The following is an 18,288-nucleotide window of genomic DNA, read 5'->3' on the forward strand; positions in this document are numbered from 1 at the left end:
ACAGCAGTCCCCAGATTTATAGTTTTACTTTCCGCAGTTTTTTGGTTTTTTTTTTAACCCATGGTCATTCGTGGCCTGAAAATATTACATGGGAAATTCCAGAGATGAACAATCCAGAGGTGTTAAATTGCCAGGGTTCTGAGCAGCATGAGGCAATCTCGCTCTGTCCCACCTGGGACGTGAATCCTCTCCTCGTCCTCATTGTAGATGCTCCCCGCCTGGTAGTCACTTAACTGTCTCGGTTATCAGATCGACTGTCCCGGTATCGGTATCGCAGTGCTTGTGTTCAAGTCCCCCTTATTTTACTTAAGAGCGGCCCTAGAGCGAGAGAGCAGTGTGACTGGCCATCCGGACGCGTCAGAGACAAGCTACAAAGGGCTTCCCTTAAGTGAGAAGGTGAAAGTTCTCACCTTAAAAAGAGAGAACAAAGAAGGTTGTTATGCTGAGGTTGCTAAGCTCGACAGGAAGAATGAACCTTCTGTCGTGAAATTATGAAAAAGGAAAAAGAAAGACAGGATCGTTTTGCTGCCACACCTCAAACTGTGAAAGTTACAGCCACCGGGTGTGCTCAGAGCTTGGCTAAGATGGAAAGGCATTCAACTTGTGGGTGGGAGACACGAACAGGACACGTGTTCCCGCTGATGGCCGTGGGTTGAGCCTGTGCAAAGACTTCAGCGAGGAAGCCTGTAAAATGAGTGGCGCCAAGCCAGTCAGGGATGGCTACACAGATTCAGGGATGGGTTGGACTGAAAAATATAGAAACTACGAGAGAGAGAGCACCCAGTCACATAACTTTTAGTATAGTATATTGTTATAATTGTCCTATTTCATTATTAATTATTGTTAATCTCTTACTGTGTCTAATTTATAAATTGAACTCTATCCTAGGCATGTATGTATAGGAGGAAACAGTATATATAGGATTTGTTCCTGAGGTTTCAGACATTCCCTGGGGGTCTTGGAACATATCCCCTGTGGATAAGCAGTGGGGGGGCTGCTGCCGTTGGAAATCACTATGGACGCAGTGTAGGGAGGTGGTTTGAGTGTGGGCTTCATGGTTCGGTGTGGGCTTGGCCCACGGCCCTGTCAGTTCTATACCCACTTTGATGATACTGTTATGGATTCTACTACCAATTTACTACAGGACTTCAGATTTTGTAAAACCCTTTGAAGTTTTTCCTGGAAAAGATAATGCATAGAACTGTAAATTTCTATTTCTATGTAATAATGTAACTAATCTAAGAAAACATTCCCCCGCCCCTCCGGAATTTCCTTGTGCACCTACCTGGAGTGGTTTCCATTGATGGCCTTACAAATAATAAAACCCGGAGCCCTAACTGCTACACACAGGTCTTGAACTCGTGTTAGAGGGTGGGGTGGTAGAGCGGACACATGGGCACCTTTTGCTAGAACCGTTTGAGTAGTTGAGCAAACCTGGGCATCTTCATATGTGTATCTCCCTCCATCTTTGATGTTTTGACTGGTTATCTCGTAGCTGTGGGAATCCAGGTTGATTGCACTTGGGGCCCCTGGAGACAGGAACTCTTGCCAGATTTCTTCCACCCTCTTGGCCACATCCTGTAGGGGTTGTTTCTTGAGATCTTGGACAGCCAACCAGAACCTGAAGTGGAAGTGTGAAGACAGTCAGTTCAGGGGACTGAGCCTCTGGACTCTACTGGGCATGGTCCCGGAATTGACACCCACGAAACCCCTTCTGCGGCATCCTCCAGGCTTGCCTGATGCCACTACCCAGGTCACGAAGACCATAAGGACTGCTGAACATAGAGATGGCGCTCTGCTCTTATGGAGAATCAGAGAGGTGTGCGCTAGAGGGTCACTGTGCTCTAGTCACCCAGAAGAGACTTCTCTCTTCTACACTGAGGTTTCTCGGCCACAGCATTGTCACCGTTTTGGGGTTGAATAATTATTGTGGGGACTGCCCTGTACACTGTAGGATGTTTAGCAGCAACCTTGGCCTCTCCCCTCCAGGTGCCAATGGCAAACACTCCCCAAGCTGTGACAAACAAACATGTTTACAGGCATTACCAAATGCCCCCTGGGAAGTAAACTCCTTCGTGGTTGAGAACCCCTGCTCTACACAGATGCCATGAAACAGACGAAAGAGAGCTCCTTTGTCATACCCGGTTGGGATCAGTGAGAGGCATTGGCATGAAGGAAAGGTCACAGAAACAGAGCGAGTCTTGGAATCATAGAGAACATCTGAGCTGGAAGGATCCAGCTCTGCATGCTACAGGCGCGCTGATTCCCAACGTCAGTGTCCAGCATGGTGTCTGCACGTAGTAGGCACTTGATAAATGGCCGTGGATGAAAGATGACCTCTTCTGGAACACAGCCGATGGGCATGCGTGGGCAGCTTCTGCCAAAAGACTCTCCAGAAGCTCCGGAGAGAAAAACCTCCGATTGACATCCACACGCGCCTCTCATCAACCCCTCAGTGTCAGACTGGCAGCGGTGCTGGCTGGGTGTGAGCTCCTCCTTTCTGCTGAGGGCGGCAACCAGAGCCAAAGCTTCCCCAGGTCCTGAGGATGGTTTCCAAGGCAGCCCTGGGGTGGGGGCAGGAGGGGTGGTTTCAGCAGGGCCCAGGTGTGGGCGGCAGGCTTTGTGCCCTGTGAACAAGACAGGCCAGTTTCCCTATCAATGAGACAGGAGGACAGGTCCCTGGCCATGCGATTCCCACAGCCTGAGGAATCACACACAGTCAAGTCAACGAAAGGGCAGGGACTAGAGAACCTGAAACACAACATGGTGGAAAGTGCATTCAATCTGTCATCAAGTTTCACCCGAAGTAAGATGTACTTTTTTTTTTTTTTTTAAAGGTTAAGCATGTTTTTCTGTTGCCTTTCAGAGACCTCTTTGGAGTGAAGTGTGTGGCCCAAAAGTACCACCCAGTGGCCAACTGAGGTACTGCGGCTCCATTTCCGCAAGGAGAGAGGACCGTGTTTGCGCGCGGTGAGCTCCAACTCGCTCTTGATTTGCCATCTGGGATTCTAATAATCGCCTTGAAGAAACCCTCCCGGCTCCCTTGGTGATTATGAAGAGCACATGGGAAAGGAAGGGAAAGAGACTTAAGGGCTGCACTCAACCGGGAGATGAGGCACGGTTCTGTCCCCGTGTGGCTATGCTGCTGTCTTGGAATCTTATCTTTCCCGGTGTCTCTTTCCCTCACCTGTAAAATGGGTACAAAGAGGGTGGAGGGATAACGCGACGTGCGTTTGAAGAACTTCCTCTTCAGGAGTAAGTTTGAAATGCGCATTCGGGTCCGTGGGTGGGAGCCGTGGAGGGATCAGTGTGTGGTCACATGCTCAATATCCGGGGCCAGTATGATCCCTCACATGCCACCTCTCTCTTCTCCATTGGCCTGGGCAGAAGGTGCCCGGGGCTCTTGCCACTGCTGCCCCCTACCGTTCAACACCAACCCTCCTCCTTTCTGCCGCAGGTCTTCAGTGCTGGCCGCCCCACACTGCCCGGGAGAGGAGAATGGGGATGGTTTTCTAACCGGAGTCTGGAGAGGTGGAGGTTGGGGTTGAAAAGAGCTGTAAACCTCACTGTGCAGGGGGGCCTTTATCGGGGAGTGGTCTCCTCCCTCCCCCAGACCCATTCCTGGTGCCTTAGGTCTCTCTGCTCCCCCCTCAGTGTGCCAAACAGCGAAGCAGGTGTCAGAACGTCGAGGGTGAAGGTGGTCCCCTGGTGATGGCAGTCGGTCCCTTTTCACCTGGAAGACAGTGTTGGACCAGCAAGTGACGTTTAGGAAACCAGCTCTAAAGGAGAAGCTGGTGTCGGCTTTCCAAAGGACTGGAAGGAGGGCGAGTGGGCAGCTCACTGGAGACCGGTGCGTCCCTGCAGCCCCGGGCTGGGCACAGGGGAGGAGGGCCCTCTCTCGGGGAGTGGCCGCCGGCCGTGTTCCCTGGCTGGCAGCCACTTCCCTGGACCAGTGTCCTTTGTCCTTCGAATGCCACCAGACCTTTAGCCTCTCACAGAAGCGGGTGACACCCCGGGGGTTTCCTGCTCCCTCAGTCAGCGTTTTCCTGCTGTCATCCTTCTTCCAGCCTGCTCTGACGGGGAGCCCTTGAGCCCGTCTGGGAAGGCCCTGCGGGTCCAGCAGCTTCTGCATGTGGCTGTCTCCCCATGGTCCCTGAGACCTGGGGTCCCTTCCACAGAATGACTTAGCCGCTGCATCAATGCATGTCACCCAGCGGGGTACGGAGAAGGTCTGCAGCGGACGTACATGGACATTTTGGAAACAAATTTAATAAACTTTTACATTAAAAATTAAAAGATTCCTTTTGTCAATAAGAATGTAAAAAGAGTGCGAGGAGAAACAATGGTGCACTGTAGGAGAAGGGAGGGGCCGGAGGATGAGGAGCAGGAAGAGGAGGAGGGAGAGGAGGGGGAGGGGAGGAGGGAGAGGAGGGGGAGGGGAGGAGGGAGAGGAGGGGGAGGAGAGGAGGGAGAGGAGGGGGAGGGGAGGAGGGAGAGGAGCAGAGGAGGGGGGAGGGGAGGGGAGGAGGGGAGGGGAAGAGGGAGAGGAGGGGAGAGGAGGGAGAGGAGGGGGGAGAAGGGAGAGGAAGAGGAGGAGGGGAGAAGGGAGAGGAGAAGAGGAGGGAGAGGAGGAGGGAGGGGAGGAGGGAGAGGAGGAGGGAGAGGAGGGGGAGGGGAGGAGGGAGAGGAGGGGGAGGGGAGGAGGGAGAGGAGGAGGGAGAGGAGGGGGAGGAGAGGAGGGAGAGGAGGGGGAGGAGAGGAGGGAGAGGAGGGGGAGGGGAGGAGGGAGAGGAGGGAGAGAAGGAGAGAGAGGAGGAGGGAGGGGAGGAGGGAGAGGAGGGGGAGGGGACGCCATTCTCCAGACAGGCGTTTTCTCTCCCGAGTGCACGGACACCCTCTCGGCCTTCTGTCAGCCTTGCAGATGAACTGCCTTGCTCCTCTCAGGTGACAGCAGAAACGCTGTCACAATGGCGTCCTGACATCCCATATGTGTTTACCATCACCGGCTTCGAGAACCTCTGTGTCGATTAGAAATTCAGAACAGGCTCGGGTGTGTGTTTGCCATCTGTGAGCCCACAGGCCCGAGCTGCGGCTCTGAGCCTGGCCGCCCGGCCGCTCTCTCCCCGAAAGAGCCCCACAAGCTCCCCACCGCCCGGGTGCCGTGGCTGGGAGGCCCGCCGAGGCCAGTGCAGCTTCTGTCCTTATCAGAAGCCTGCAGGTACCCCCGCCCCCACCCCCCGGGCCAGCAGCCGCCTCGAATCCAGCCAGCCTGCACTAAGCCCCCCGTGGCGTGTGGCAGAAGGGCTGTCGTGACTGGCAGGCCGCTAGGACTCGCTGCTATCAGGGAGACCACCTGTCCTGCCTGGCCCGAGTCATCAAGCGCAGGCAGGCGGCCCGGGTGCCGGCATGTGACCTGCGTCCCCGGCTCAGGAATGCAGGCTGTGTGGGGAGGCAGCCTGGGCTGAGACGCCACTGGACGGGCTGGCAGGCTGGGGCCGGCTCCCGGGCCGGGCTGAGACGCCACTGGACGGGCTGGCAGGCTGGGGCCAGCTCCCGGGCTGGGCTGAGCAGCAGGGGACTGGATGGGCTGGCAGGCTGGGGCCGGCTCCCGGGCCGGGCTGAGCAGCAGGGGACTGGACGGGCTGGCACGCTGGGGCCAGCTCCCGGGCTGGGCTGAGACGCCACTGGACGGGCTGGCAGGCTGGGGCCGGCTCCCGGGCTGGGCTGAGACGCCACTGGACGGGCTGGCACGCTGGGGCCAGCTCCCGGGCTGGGCTGAGACGCCACTGGACGGGCTGGCACGCTGGGGCCAGCTCCCGGGCTGGGCTGAGACGCCACTGGACGGGCTGGCACGCTGGGGCCGGCTCCCGGGCTGGGCTGAGACGCCACTGGACGGGCTGGCAGGCTGGGGCCGGCTCCCGGGCCAGGCTGAGCAGCAGGGGACTGGACGGGCTGGCAGGCTGGGGCCGGCTCCCTGGCCGGGCTGAGACGCCACTGGACGGGCTGGCAGGCTGGGGCCGGCTCCCGGGCCGGGCTGAGACGCCACTGGACGGGCTGGCAGGCTGGGGCCGGCTCCCGGGCTGGGCTGAGCAGCAGGGGACTGGACGGGCTGGCAGGCTGGGGCCGGCTCCCGGGCCGGGCTGAGACACCACTGGACGGGCTGGCAGGCTGGGGCCGGCTCCCGGGCTGGGCTGAGACACCACTGGACGGGCTGGCAGGCTGGGGCCGGCTCCCGGGCCGGGCTGAGCAGCAGGGGACTGGACGGGCTGGCAGGCTGGGGCCGGCTCCCTGAGCCCGGGATGCTGACAGGAAACGGGCTTTGCTCCTCACGGCTGGCCGAGACAAGGGAAACCATTCTTCATCTTGCCAGCGGGTCTGGGCAGCCCCTCCATTCCTCGCTTACACAGCTTTCCACAAACTAGGATTTTCATGGGTTACAAGAATCCAGCTTTTAGTTCATTTGCAGAGGAAAAGCGAACTCCGCGCCAAAGAAAGGGTTTCTGTGCCCTCTGCTGGTCGACAGGGACTCGGGAACGGGGAGCCCGCTGGCTGAGGCTCTGGTGGGGCTGAACCCTTCCGGTGCCAACATCTGTGAGGCCACCAGCACCACACCGCAGAAGCTGAGCTACGTTTGCTGGGCAGTGGTTGAAATGTCACAGACTGTCACGGCATAGCGTCCCCTCTGTCCCGATTATTCACGTTGTTTGGTTAGTGGTGAATCCCACCGGGTCTGGTGAAACTTCCGAGGTCTTTCCAGGACTTGAGGCCACTGTCAGAGAGGGGGCTCTCGACGCAAACCTGGCGGCTCCCCTGTGCTCTGTTTAATTGCCGCTCCCCTCGGCTGCCACAGTGTGGAACCAGGATAATCAATCTGCAGGTTGGAAGAACAACCCTGCTCTCTGGAGGCAGCGCAGCTCATAAAAAATGTACGGGGGGATGCTCTTTGCCATGGGTTTTGATTTTTAACTCATGCCCTGCCGTGTGGCAGAAGGTGTCAAGCCAGAAAGGACAAAGATTTGTGCAGGGGACAAATCGGGGAGATGGAGAGGGGGCAAAGGGGGCAGGGGTCCTGCCATCATTCTGGGAGAATGCGCAGAGCAGGGAGAAGGGCGGCCGCAGATAACTCCCGGGAAGTCCCTGCTTCCGAACCGGGAGGCGCCCCCCCTTGTGGGGGAGAAGACCTGCCCTCCAAAGGCCCCGAGCAGACAGCTGTCTCCAGGGGCCCGCCCGGTCCAAATGGAACCTGGGCTCAGCTCCGGGTGCCACAGACAGTATACCGTCTGCAGCACAATGCTCAGGCCACCCCTGCATCGCACAGGCTCATCCCCCCAAAACATGAGCGAAGGGGTCTTCGACTTACATTGTATTATCATAGACCTCTTTCCTTAAAGGAGCCAGGGTGACCCTTTGCTGTTGTAACAGCAATATTTTATGTTTCTCTAGAGCGCATCTGTTCTGCATTCTGAAGCTCTGTTATAAACTCAACTATTTGGCTCCTTAACTGGCACTCCAGGTGCTATGCAGAAATACAATGTTCTTAGTACCCCTCCCACGGGAGAGATGCAGGGAGCGCAGGAAGACAGGCGTGCTCACACGTGCTCACACACACTCTTTCATGCCAGAGTGAATGGACCCGAGGCCCTTCGCAATGTGTCCAGTTCAGCTCTGGTCAGTTTCCTCCTCTCTTTCCCTCCCATTGCTCCCATGCCAGTTGCCGGGGATCTTGACCAAACCCCAAAAGGGACAACCCCAGCAAGGCCAACACAACAGACGGGCAGGACCCGGGAGTTGTGCCACAGAGCACAGCCCCAGGGGCCGCACCACAGAGGAGGCACACCCGGACAGGGGGTAGAACTTATTCTGCTCTGAGTCCTCAGGACTGAGGTCATGGTAGGTGCTAAGCCAACCTCTGTGGCTGAAGGAACGCACACCCAGGGAAAGGGAGAAAACACCTGGTTGTGAATGACTGAAGAGTCCTGAAGTTGTGTGATTTAAAACTGAGTTTTGCCCCATATATCCAATTACGCTGAATATCATAAAAGTGGAATGGGGACCTCAGGGGAGGATTTTAGAAGCTCCTGGGCTATACTGTTTGCCTCTGGCCATTCTATATTTTCTTTATCCTTACTCCTGACAAGTCTCAGAGGGGACCTTCTAAGCCTGGATGTATGCATTCATGTGTAGATTAGTCACTGGCACACTCACACGTGTTCACACGCACCCTTTCCTCCGGACTAAAGGCAGCCCTCCTGGCACGGGAGGAAGTTGCTGGCAGAGAGGCTCAGGGGTAATGGCAGGCTGAGGCGCTGAGCACCTGCCAGGGACACACTCTGCCGTGCACTCTGGGCCTTACACGTAATATGGATTTTGTGAAGCTAGTCTGAACGGTTCTGTGGGTGTGGCTACACACGAGAGTGGGCAAAGCAGTGCGGAGGCAGCAGGTGCGCCTGCTCCTGGGCCCCTCACAGCGGCCAGGACTCTGTGGCCACTCTTCAAGTCTCTGTAATGGTGCAGGTGGCAGAGGGCCATAGGCCACTCATGGGCTGGCTGCGAAATAGTCAGGTGAAGGAGGCCTGCACCACTGCATCTTGAGGACACATGGGGGATAGGATGAGTGTCCCCAAGGGGGAGGTGGGAAGGACTTCCCGGGGTGGCTCATGGGGACCAAGCTGGGGTTGGGACCTGGGGCTGAACTGGCCACACAGAAAGGCTGTCCGGATGCCTCCTGCTGGTCACAGAGAGCGTGGCTTTCCAAGTAGGACCCACATCCAGGCACAGCCTGCGGAGCTGGTCTGAACTCCTCCCTACTGAACTTTAGAAGTCAAGCCTTTGGTTACAAATACTGATTAGGGACTGAAGCAAAGCTCTGAGGCATGTTTAGCATGTAACACCTCAGCACAAGGAAGGAATTTTTGTGTCATAACCTGGAATCAGATATCCAACCGTGTCTGGTTCACACAGGGCACATGGCTGCCTAGAAAGACATGGGGACATTGGCATCTACACAGCCTCCGGACTTACGGCTGGAGGGTCCCAGCCCCGCCTTGGCTCACAGGGTCGTCCAGTGCAGAATACACCCTCTTCCTTTTTCATTTATCAGTATCCAGTGCATTCTCCTACTCGGGCTTACATCCACCTCTCCCTTTTAAAAACTCTTCTAAAATGGTTTGTAGAGTTTCTACTTGTTTAGAGTCGTTTAATGAGTTTAATAGTTTCTTGTGTTTTTCTCTCAAGGACCTACAAGGTTGGTGTGGGCGGCGATCATGCACCCTGACTTCCTTGCGCCTACGTCCCTCGGCAAGGTTTTGTGGGCCTTGATGTGCCACAGGTGCGTAAAAAACGTCACCTGGTTGATGGACGGGGCTGATGCAGCCTCAACTCCAAATAAAGAATATGGACTTTGCATATTAACTCTGGAGGGGATAGTTTATACCCACAGTATTCATTCTGACTTCTAAAAGTTCAAAAACATTTAAAAAAGTTAATAAAGCCACTCTTTGAAAAAAAGAAATGCCATTGGAAGATGGAAATGAACCGATGTATAAAAGAGAACCAAGAAACAGCAGAGTTCCACCTTCCCTGCTGAGAGGTCCCTAGCTGGCTAAGAGTACTGCTGGTCTTAGGTAGGTTACACACTCCACAGGTCTCTGCTTCTAAGTCGAATACAGTGAAAGCCCAGATAAACCTAAGTTCCCAATTTTTCATCACCATGAGCCCTTTTCTTTGTAATGTATCCCCTTTCCTGCTTCTCTCAATGGGCCTCATGTTTCGAAAGCTTTTCTCCCCTACTGAACGGTCCTTGTTCATATATGACTATATATATTTTCCCCCTTGCCTTGACGAGCCATAGGTCCCGTTGGCATCAGGTGGCCACAAGAGCCACCACTTGAATTGATAGAATTCCCCCCCCTCAAAGAAAAGCATGTTGCAATGAGCTTTCGCAGTGATGCCTGTAGTTATTAAGTAATATTTGCTCTTGTTTTTTGAGATTCTGAAATGAGGCCTCCAACCCCTTTCTCTTCTGGTTGGCTTGTCAACCATTCAGGACCCCTGACTTGGGACGTTCTGAAGGAGTGGGCACCTGAGCTGGCTTTCACTGTGCAACTCCACAGCTCTAGGGGTTCAGGTAAAGGGTAGTGTCATCAGATCCATTTGACTGTTCTTGTTACCGGAGACCTGTTTCCGATAACTGGACGAATGTCATCTGCACTTAAAGAGCAAGAAGTGCTGGTGTTGGCAGGTGCTAACATAAAGCTTGTTCATCACCATTTCAGCCTCTGCCAGGTGAGCTGGAATTTGAGTTTGAAACTATAACATGTTCTTGAAGAAACAAAAGTAGAAACAGAGGCTAATTATGCAAATCCCCATGCACGCTCTGCGCACAGCTCGAACCTCTGAGAGATTTACCTGAGGTTTTCTGAACTGAATTCGGACTCCAGGAATCGTAGAAACTGGTCCCGCCCCACCTGGTCCTTCAGCATCTCATCGAAAGAGAAGGCCCATCTCTTTACTCGCTGCTGGCTGGGCTCTTTGCTTTTGGAGAGGAACAAACATTTAAAAAATGATCAACACCAGGCAGAAATCTGTGCCATATTCTCTCCAGCAACACAAATCTATTTTGCTTCCCTACACCAAAGGGACATTTTGCAAATTTAAGTGATAGACTCTATAAAAACCTGTACGAACTCTAACGGCACACTCTGTACCCCAGCCTCAGCCGGTGGTAACACGTCTCTTGAAGGAAGGCATTTAGGTCATGGTCATCAGGAGGTGGGCCAAGCGGCTCTTGTTTACAGAAAACACAACCACCCTGATCGGCTTCCCTGGACCACTCCTGCCAGTTACAGGCCCAACTCTTGACTCCATCATGTTTTACTTTTAAACTGAGGATGCCTTGTGAATCCAGCCTTTCATCAGAGGTATAGCCCCCCACTTCTCACCCCTTCCTCAGCCCACAGGGGAGAGACAGAGTCCTGTTTAGAGCCACGTGACAGCTGTTCCGGAATGAAACGGCTCATCCAGGAGAACACCTACTCACTTGTCTAGAAGCGGGATGTTGTGCTTGTTTATTTTATTTTTTTATTTTTTTTGTATTTTTCTGAAGCTGGAAACGGGGAGAGACAGTCAGACAGACTCCCGCATGCGCCCGACCGGGATCCACCCGGCACGCCCACCAGGGGCGACGCTCTGCCCCTCTGGGGCGTTGCTCTGCCGCGACCAGAGCCACTCTAGCGCCTGGGGCAGAGGCCAAGGAGCCATCCCCAGCGCCCGGGCCATCTTTGCTCCAATGGAGCCTCGCTGCGGGAGGGGAAGAGAGAGACAGAGAGGAAGGGGGGGGGGGGTGGAGAAGCAAATGGGCGCTTCTCCTATGTGCCCTGGCTGGGAATCGAACCCGGGTCCCCCGCACACCAGGCCGACGCTCTACCGCTGAGCCAACCGGCCAGGGCCTGTGCTCGTTTATTGATTTGAGCCCTGCCTTCACAGTGTGTGTGATGCTCTAGGCATTTTACATCTGTTTACTCACTGAGTCCTCACAACTGCTCTGTGAAACAGGGACGAGCGTGATCAACACTTGACAAGATGGAGAAACTGAGGCCTAGTGATAATTTGCCCCAGGACACTCTAGGAAGTGAGGGAGCCAAGACTCAAGTCCAGACAGCGAGGCTCCAGAGTGCGGCTCCTAACTGCTGTGCCGCGTCACATCCTCGGACCAGTGCAGTGGGCAGGGGTTGGGGGGGGTCTTATTCTTCTGGTTTTGGAAGATGCAAATATTTCCTCCAGCTTCTGTCTCTCCAGTGACACTTCACCTGCTGTATTTATTTTCCTGACCCTTCAAACAGCAATAGGATCCTAGTTCACAAGCCACATGCTGTAATCACCCACTCAAGGCGTGGTCTACGGACCTTCAGGGGAAGGGCTGGCCCCATCTCGACATGTGGAATCAGAATCCACAGTTTAAAAATATCCCTGGGTGATTTAAGTGCACATTAAACTCTGAGAGGCATTGGTCTAGCAATACTTATTTTTCCTCTTTTAAAAAACTGACACATACGTCTTATTATTTCTAACAGATACTAAGTAAATAAAATCGTTTCCTTGTGTTACAGAGTTGACATGTTCTCAATATTTATCTCAGAAAATCACACTTAGTAAAGCAGAACAAAAGCATGTGTGCTGAAAGGTTTGGAAAAACAAATAGCTCCAGACCAGTGCTGCCCCATAGAACTTTCTGGGGTGGTGGAAACATTCTACATCTGTGCTTCCAATATGGTAGCCACCAGCCGCATGTGGCTCGTGAGAACTTGAAATGTGGATATTGTGACCGAGAAACTGAATATTTAATTTTAAATAATTAAAGTTTAAATTTAAGTGGCCACATGTGACTAGAGGCTACTGTATTGGAAAGCACAGGTCTGGACTTAATTGAATCAAGGCCAACCCTTCTATTTCTGCACCGCTAGACCTACCAGTGCAGCAAGAGCTTCTCATTCTGAGACCGTGTGCTTGGGCTTGGGCGGCTCTTGTGCACGGCTCTGCATCTGCAGGCTCAGCCCAGTGGAGTCATCACAGTACAAGACTAAGTCCACCAGGTGAGACAAAGCGCCAGGCCGGGCTTGCTACAACGAGCCAAGAAGACAGGTCCTGGATTCTCTCCAACGCAAGCTACAGAACCAGTCCCACTCACCAGAGCTCCAGGAGACAAAAAGTACTGCTTATGCAGACCCCCCCCGCCCCCTCGGGTTGAGGCTAGCAGCAAATGTAAGCCCCAGAGAGCCACAGGATATCGTGTGTTTCTGCCAGGGTCACGCTGTCACCTGGGATGGGCTCAACTATCTGCTCTCTGTCAGCCAAGGTTGCAGGCTCTGCAGGGACAGTGCTGGTGGCAGCTGTGCCCCAATGAAAGGCTGTGCCCGGAGAGCCAGGGGTGGAAAGTCCCTCAGTGTTTGTAGCGATCATCTCTTGGACACACACCCACTACCGGTGCCACTGCTTTCCGGTACCCAAGCTAAGAGTCCTCATTCCATCCACCAGGTTCATTGGTGGTAGCAGGCGTGGGAGAAGAGCCCTTTTGGGGGTGGGCCAGAAATCTTGGGGTGTCATTATAGATGGAGGATCAGAGGCCTAGGACAGAGATGGGGACAGGTCTGGACTTAATTGAATCAAGCCTAACCCTTCTATTTCTGCACCGCCTAGAAAGCGGCAAGGCAGAAACCAGGTCTGGAGACACAGGGCACCCTGGTGTGGTAGCTTCCTAGGGTTACTGTAACGAAGAACCAGCAAACTGGGCGGCTAAACAGTAGAAAATGATTGTCTCACAGTTCTGGAGGGAGGAAGTCTAAGGTCAAGGTGTTGTCAGGGCTTTGCTCTCCCTGAAGGCTCTGGGGGAAGACCTGTCCCTTGCCTTTCTCTTAGCTTCTGCTGCTGCCAGCCACACACGGCCTGCCGTGGCGTGCACATGCATCCCTCTCACCTCTGTCCCCATGGTCACATGGGGTTCTCCCTGTGTGTTTGTGCCTCTGTTTCCTCTTCTTACAAAGACACCAGTCATATTGGAGCAGGAACCCACCCTATTCCAGTATGACCTCATCTTAACTGATTGCATCTACAACAGCCTTTTTTTCATACAAAGTCACGTTCTTAGGTTCTGGGGAGGGCATGAATTTTTGGGTGGCATGATTCAACCTAGAACATCTGGGGTCCTTCAAATATCCATTTGTCACAATCAGTCCCTTTTCTGTACCTGGGTGCTCCACCCCTGCTCCTTTTTTTCTGGTACATTTGGCTACTGGAATCTACTGTATGAAAAGCTCTTTGGATAAAACTCTATGTGTGTGTCACTTGCATTAGTTGAATATTTCCAAGCATCATCCCCTTTAAGGTTCAAGATCAGATCTGCTGCTACTACTGGAAGGTCTCTGCAGTTATAAAAATAATCCTGTAAACTAAAATATCTCTGGACATTCATCCCCAGGTGACTGGTCCAATGACTTTCCCTTGGCCCAACTCAGACAGATAATCCCTGGAACTGACGGCCCTTTTCATTTCCATCCGTTGTGTAGAAATGTGTCCTTATGACATGTTTTTGTTTTTTTTTAAAAATTTTTTTTCCTGTATTTTTCTGAAGCCGGAAACGGGGAGAGACAGTCAGACAGACTCCTGCATGTGCCTGACCGGGATCCACCCGGCACGCCCACCAGGGGGCGACGCTCCGCCCACCAGGGGGCGATGCTCTGCCCCTCCAGGGCGTTGCTCTGTCGCGACCAGAGCCACTCCAGCGCCTGGGGCAGAGGCCAAGGAGCCATCCCCAGCGCCTGGGCCATCTTTGCTCCAGTGGAGCCTCGGCTGCGGGAGGGGAAGAGAGAGACAGAGAGGAAGGAGAGGGGGAGGGGTGGAGAAGCAGATGGGTGCTTCTCCTGTGTGCCCTGGCCGGGAATCGAACCCGGGACTTCTGCACGCCAGGCCGACGCTCTACCACTGAGCCAACCGGCCAGGGCCGACATGTTTTTATTATAGTTCTGTAGCATCATTTAGCCTTTCAGGGTTTCTGTCATTGTCTCTCCAGCTGTCGTGTGAGCTCTTGGAGGGCAGAGACCACGCCTTGTGTGCCTTCATGGGCACAACAGTGCTTCTCATGCAGCAAGTTCAGCACTAAGAGGAACCCAATGAGAAAATGTGCATCGCGATGTGGGTGAGGTGTCTTTATCCTGACAGCGTTTTTCAACTGCTAGCTGGACGTCTTAATCTAACTCTCTTGGGTGCTCTGTGCCCGCTGATCTCACCAAATTCCTGACCCCGGTGGGCAGACCAAACCAACACATAACACACAAAGACAGGTATCTCCCCCAGGAGTCTATTTCATTTCTGCTGACCTACCAACTCAGAACACAGCACCTAGTAGGTTCTCAAAATAGATTTGTTGCATTTAATTGCAACTAAGAAAAAAATGGCTTAGTTTACTGGTCATCTCTAGCCTTTGTTTCATGGACAGCAACCATCTCTAGGCTGAATTGGGATGGCACTGACCCCCAACTGTGCACCTCCAAGAAAACAGGGTCCCAGGCACTGACTCCCAACTGTGCACCTCCAAAAAACAGGGTCCCAGGCACTGGACCCCAACTGTGCACCTCCAAAAAAACAGGGTCCCAGGCACTGTCAGCACTCGAGTGGGCGAGAATGTCGACCAGGAGAAGAACAGGCCTCCACACTCCCCTTCAGCTCCACTATGTGTAGATAAGCTGGTTCTGCTTGAAGGTGCACAGAGGGCTGTAGGTGTTAGGTTGGGCACTAAGATCAGAGTAGAAGCCTGAGCAGTGAGAGCAGAACCAGGGCACCAGCTGTAGGGCAGGTAGCACCCTCCCGGGGACTAAGTGCTGACAGGCTGGAATAAACCAATGGGTCAGGTGACCACCACCTCCCCAAACCATCACGTGCTTCTTTGCTGACTTTCAAGATAGGAGGGGGAAATCCAGTGTTACCATGGTGAATGAAGTTCACGTGCTTACCTCTCCTCCTTTCCCAAGCACCAATAGAGTGGCCAAAGAAATAGTCACTTCTCCACCTATCCTCCATCCGACCTATACTTTTTGAATGTTTACTGTGTGCCAGAGCTGGGTCTAGGTGCTAAATAATTTTAAGTCCTATTCAGAAAGAGAACCAGGGAGGAGGGTGTGATATAGAATGACTGGATGGATGGGGTGGCCACTATCCACTGAATGGTCACAGAAGACCTTCCTAAGGAAGGGACGCCAGGGCTGAGTGAGACTTGAATGAAAGAGAAGCCAGCCATGTGAAGATCTGGTGAAGTAGCCCAGGAATAGGGAACAGGTATTCAGTGAAATAAAATAAAAGGAAGAAAGAAAGAAAAGAATGAAGGAAGGGAGAATGGGAGGGAGGGAGGGAAGGAGGGAGGGAGGAAGGGAGGAAGGGAAGGAGGGAGGGAGGGAGGGAGGGAGGGAGGAAGGAAGAAGGAAGGAAGGGAAGGACCCAAAGAATGTAGAGGTAAAGAAATGTACTATTAGCAGATAACAAACTGAGAAATTCCAGGAAGGTTATGAAGTAGGTGAACTGAATTGGTGACAACTGATTGACAACTGCCTCTAGGATTTCAGTGGGTCCATCTGAGAAGAAAGTAGTGGGGTGTGCCCAACAGAAGCCTAGGAAAACCCCAAGTTCTGGACAGCAGAACTGCAGCTACAGGCTGTTGGTGGGCATTGGACAGGGGGCATATTGAAGAAACTCAGAAATGAGGAACAGTCTCCACATGGCAGAGGGGTCTACTAAGCCAAGGGGGAATGCTTTCTGCCAGCTTCTAATATGGGCAGCAAGACCAGGGTAGTGCCTCTGTAACCCAGGAGTGGAACAGCAAACAGAGAGGGAAAAACACATTTGGCCAAGCAGGGAGACTTCTAATGACATGCCAGCTTTCCCTGTTTCTCCTTGGCTTCTGCAGGTCTCCCCAGGTTTCCGGGATTCCTCAACAGAAGAAAGAGGAGGGGACTTACTGGGGGAGCACCATGTAGAAGAAACTGAAGGACTTCAGAAAACCCATCAGAGCACCTGGCAGCAGGGATGTCCCTGAGGGAAGGGGGGGCTCCGCTACCCATGGACCTCTGTCACCACCAGTCCCACTCTGAGAGAGGAACCAGTCTTTCAGTCTGTTCCTGGGCCACATGTCCAGGACCCGGAGAGGACCCTCACCAACTTACCTGTGCCCTCCCGTGCATACACACAGGTGGAGCCCTACAGTCCTGTGAACTGATCCGAGGAGAGCCAGCCCGGGGCGACTTCTGTGAACCACACCAGGAATTTTCAAACTGTGCGGTGTCTCAGAATTGCCTAGAATTCTTGCTGAAAACACAGATACCCAGAACCACCCCGAGGGCGTCTGTATTTTTAATGAGTGTCCTAGGTGATGCACCCAGTGTTTTGAGAACCGGTGACCTACACAATTGCTGAAAGAGCCCTCACCAGCTACTGACATAGTCTATCTGGACCAGGGTGCACATTAGAATCACTTAGAAGGATGTCAAAAAAAATTACCAATACCTTATTTCCAGAAATTCTGATTTAATTGGTTTGGGGAGGGAACTGGACATTTAAAAAAAACAACCAAAATATATCATCCCAAAAGATGTTCCAGTGACTCTAATATATGGACAGAGTTGAAAGTTGAGACCTTCATTTATGAAAACCCATAGTTCCCCAAATTGCTGCGTATACGAAAAGACCAATGTGCTGTCAACAGTGATTGGAGTAATGAAGCAATGACTAGAAACACTTCTCTGATCCATGACCCCCTGTGAAGCAGGCTAAGGTGCCAAATGAGGAAGAATATGGAAAAAAAAAATCTGTATTCCACCCTCAGGGTGATTCAAGAGGGTAAGCCTTAACAGAGCAGGGCAGGCTACTAAGAAAAGGAGTCCAAGAAATAATAAGAATTCCTAGAAATGCAAAGCATAGTTGTCACCACCCCTCCCAACACTCAGTAGGAAAAGAAAAACTCACTCAAATATAAAAATCACAGAATGAAGGCCCTGGCTGGTTGGCTCAGTGGTAGAGCGTCGGCCTGGCGTGTGGAAGTCCCAGGTTCGATTCTCGGCCAGGGCACACAGGAGAAGCGCCCATCTGCTTCTCCACCCCTCCCCCCCTCTTTCCTCTCTGTCTCTCTCTTCCCCTCCCGCAGCCGAGGCTCCATTGGAGCAAAGATGGCCCGGGCGCTGGGGATGGCTCCTTGGCCTCTGCCCCAGGCGCTAGAGTGGCTCTGGTCGCAACAGAGCGACACCCCGGAGGGGCAGAGCGTCGCCCCCTGGTGGGCGTGCTGGGTGGATCCCGGTCGGGCGCATGCGGGAGTCTGTCTGACTGTCTCTCCCCGTTTCCAGCTTCAGAAAAATACAAAAAAAAAAAAAAAAAAAAAAAAATCACAGAATGAGCATCACTGAACACAAACTGTGACTCTAAAGAGTAATTCCAAAGTTTTAGCCCTGAATATAGAATAAAAGGGTAACAGGGAAAAGATAAGAGACATGGTTCTCCACCCCAGAAGCCCAGAATTTCCTCAAAAGGACTTCCTGAAAAGGGAGGATAGAATGGAAAAAGAATAGCAGTGATTTGAAAATGGGAAGAAAACATCCCGAGTTAAAAAAAAAAAAAAAGATTTAAGTTCTTGGATCAGACTAGAAGGAATGACCGAGTATATCTGTTTATTAAAAAGTCAGGTCCAAACAACTTAATATGTACAGCGTTTCCATTCTAACAACTTAATAGCTATCTGACGTACATACACATGGA

General features: G+C 52.9%; 1 protein-coding gene across 10 annotated transcripts in view; it reads right to left on the reverse strand.

Annotated features, from left to right (window-relative positions):
• The window catches only part of RGS6 (regulator of G protein signaling 6), a 542,558-nt gene that overhangs the window by 42,289 nt on the left and 481,981 nt on the right, over positions 1–18,288 (reverse strand). For all 10 annotated transcript variants that reach the window (XM_066388417.1, XM_066388419.1, XM_066388418.1 and 7 more), the window contains 2 exons: positions 10,408–10,533; positions 1,435–1,621 (listed from right to left, as the gene is read on the reverse strand). In XM_066388417.1, coding sequence (XP_066244514.1) covers positions 1,435–1,621; positions 10,408–10,533 — 313 coding nt within the window. The remainder of the gene's footprint in view (positions 1–1,434; positions 1,622–10,407; positions 10,534–18,288) is intronic.

This window comes from Saccopteryx leptura, chromosome 6 (assembly GCF_036850995.1).
Source record: "Saccopteryx leptura isolate mSacLep1 chromosome 6, mSacLep1_pri_phased_curated, whole genome shotgun sequence".
Lineage (NCBI taxonomy): Eukaryota > Metazoa > Chordata > Mammalia > Chiroptera > Emballonuridae > Saccopteryx > Saccopteryx leptura.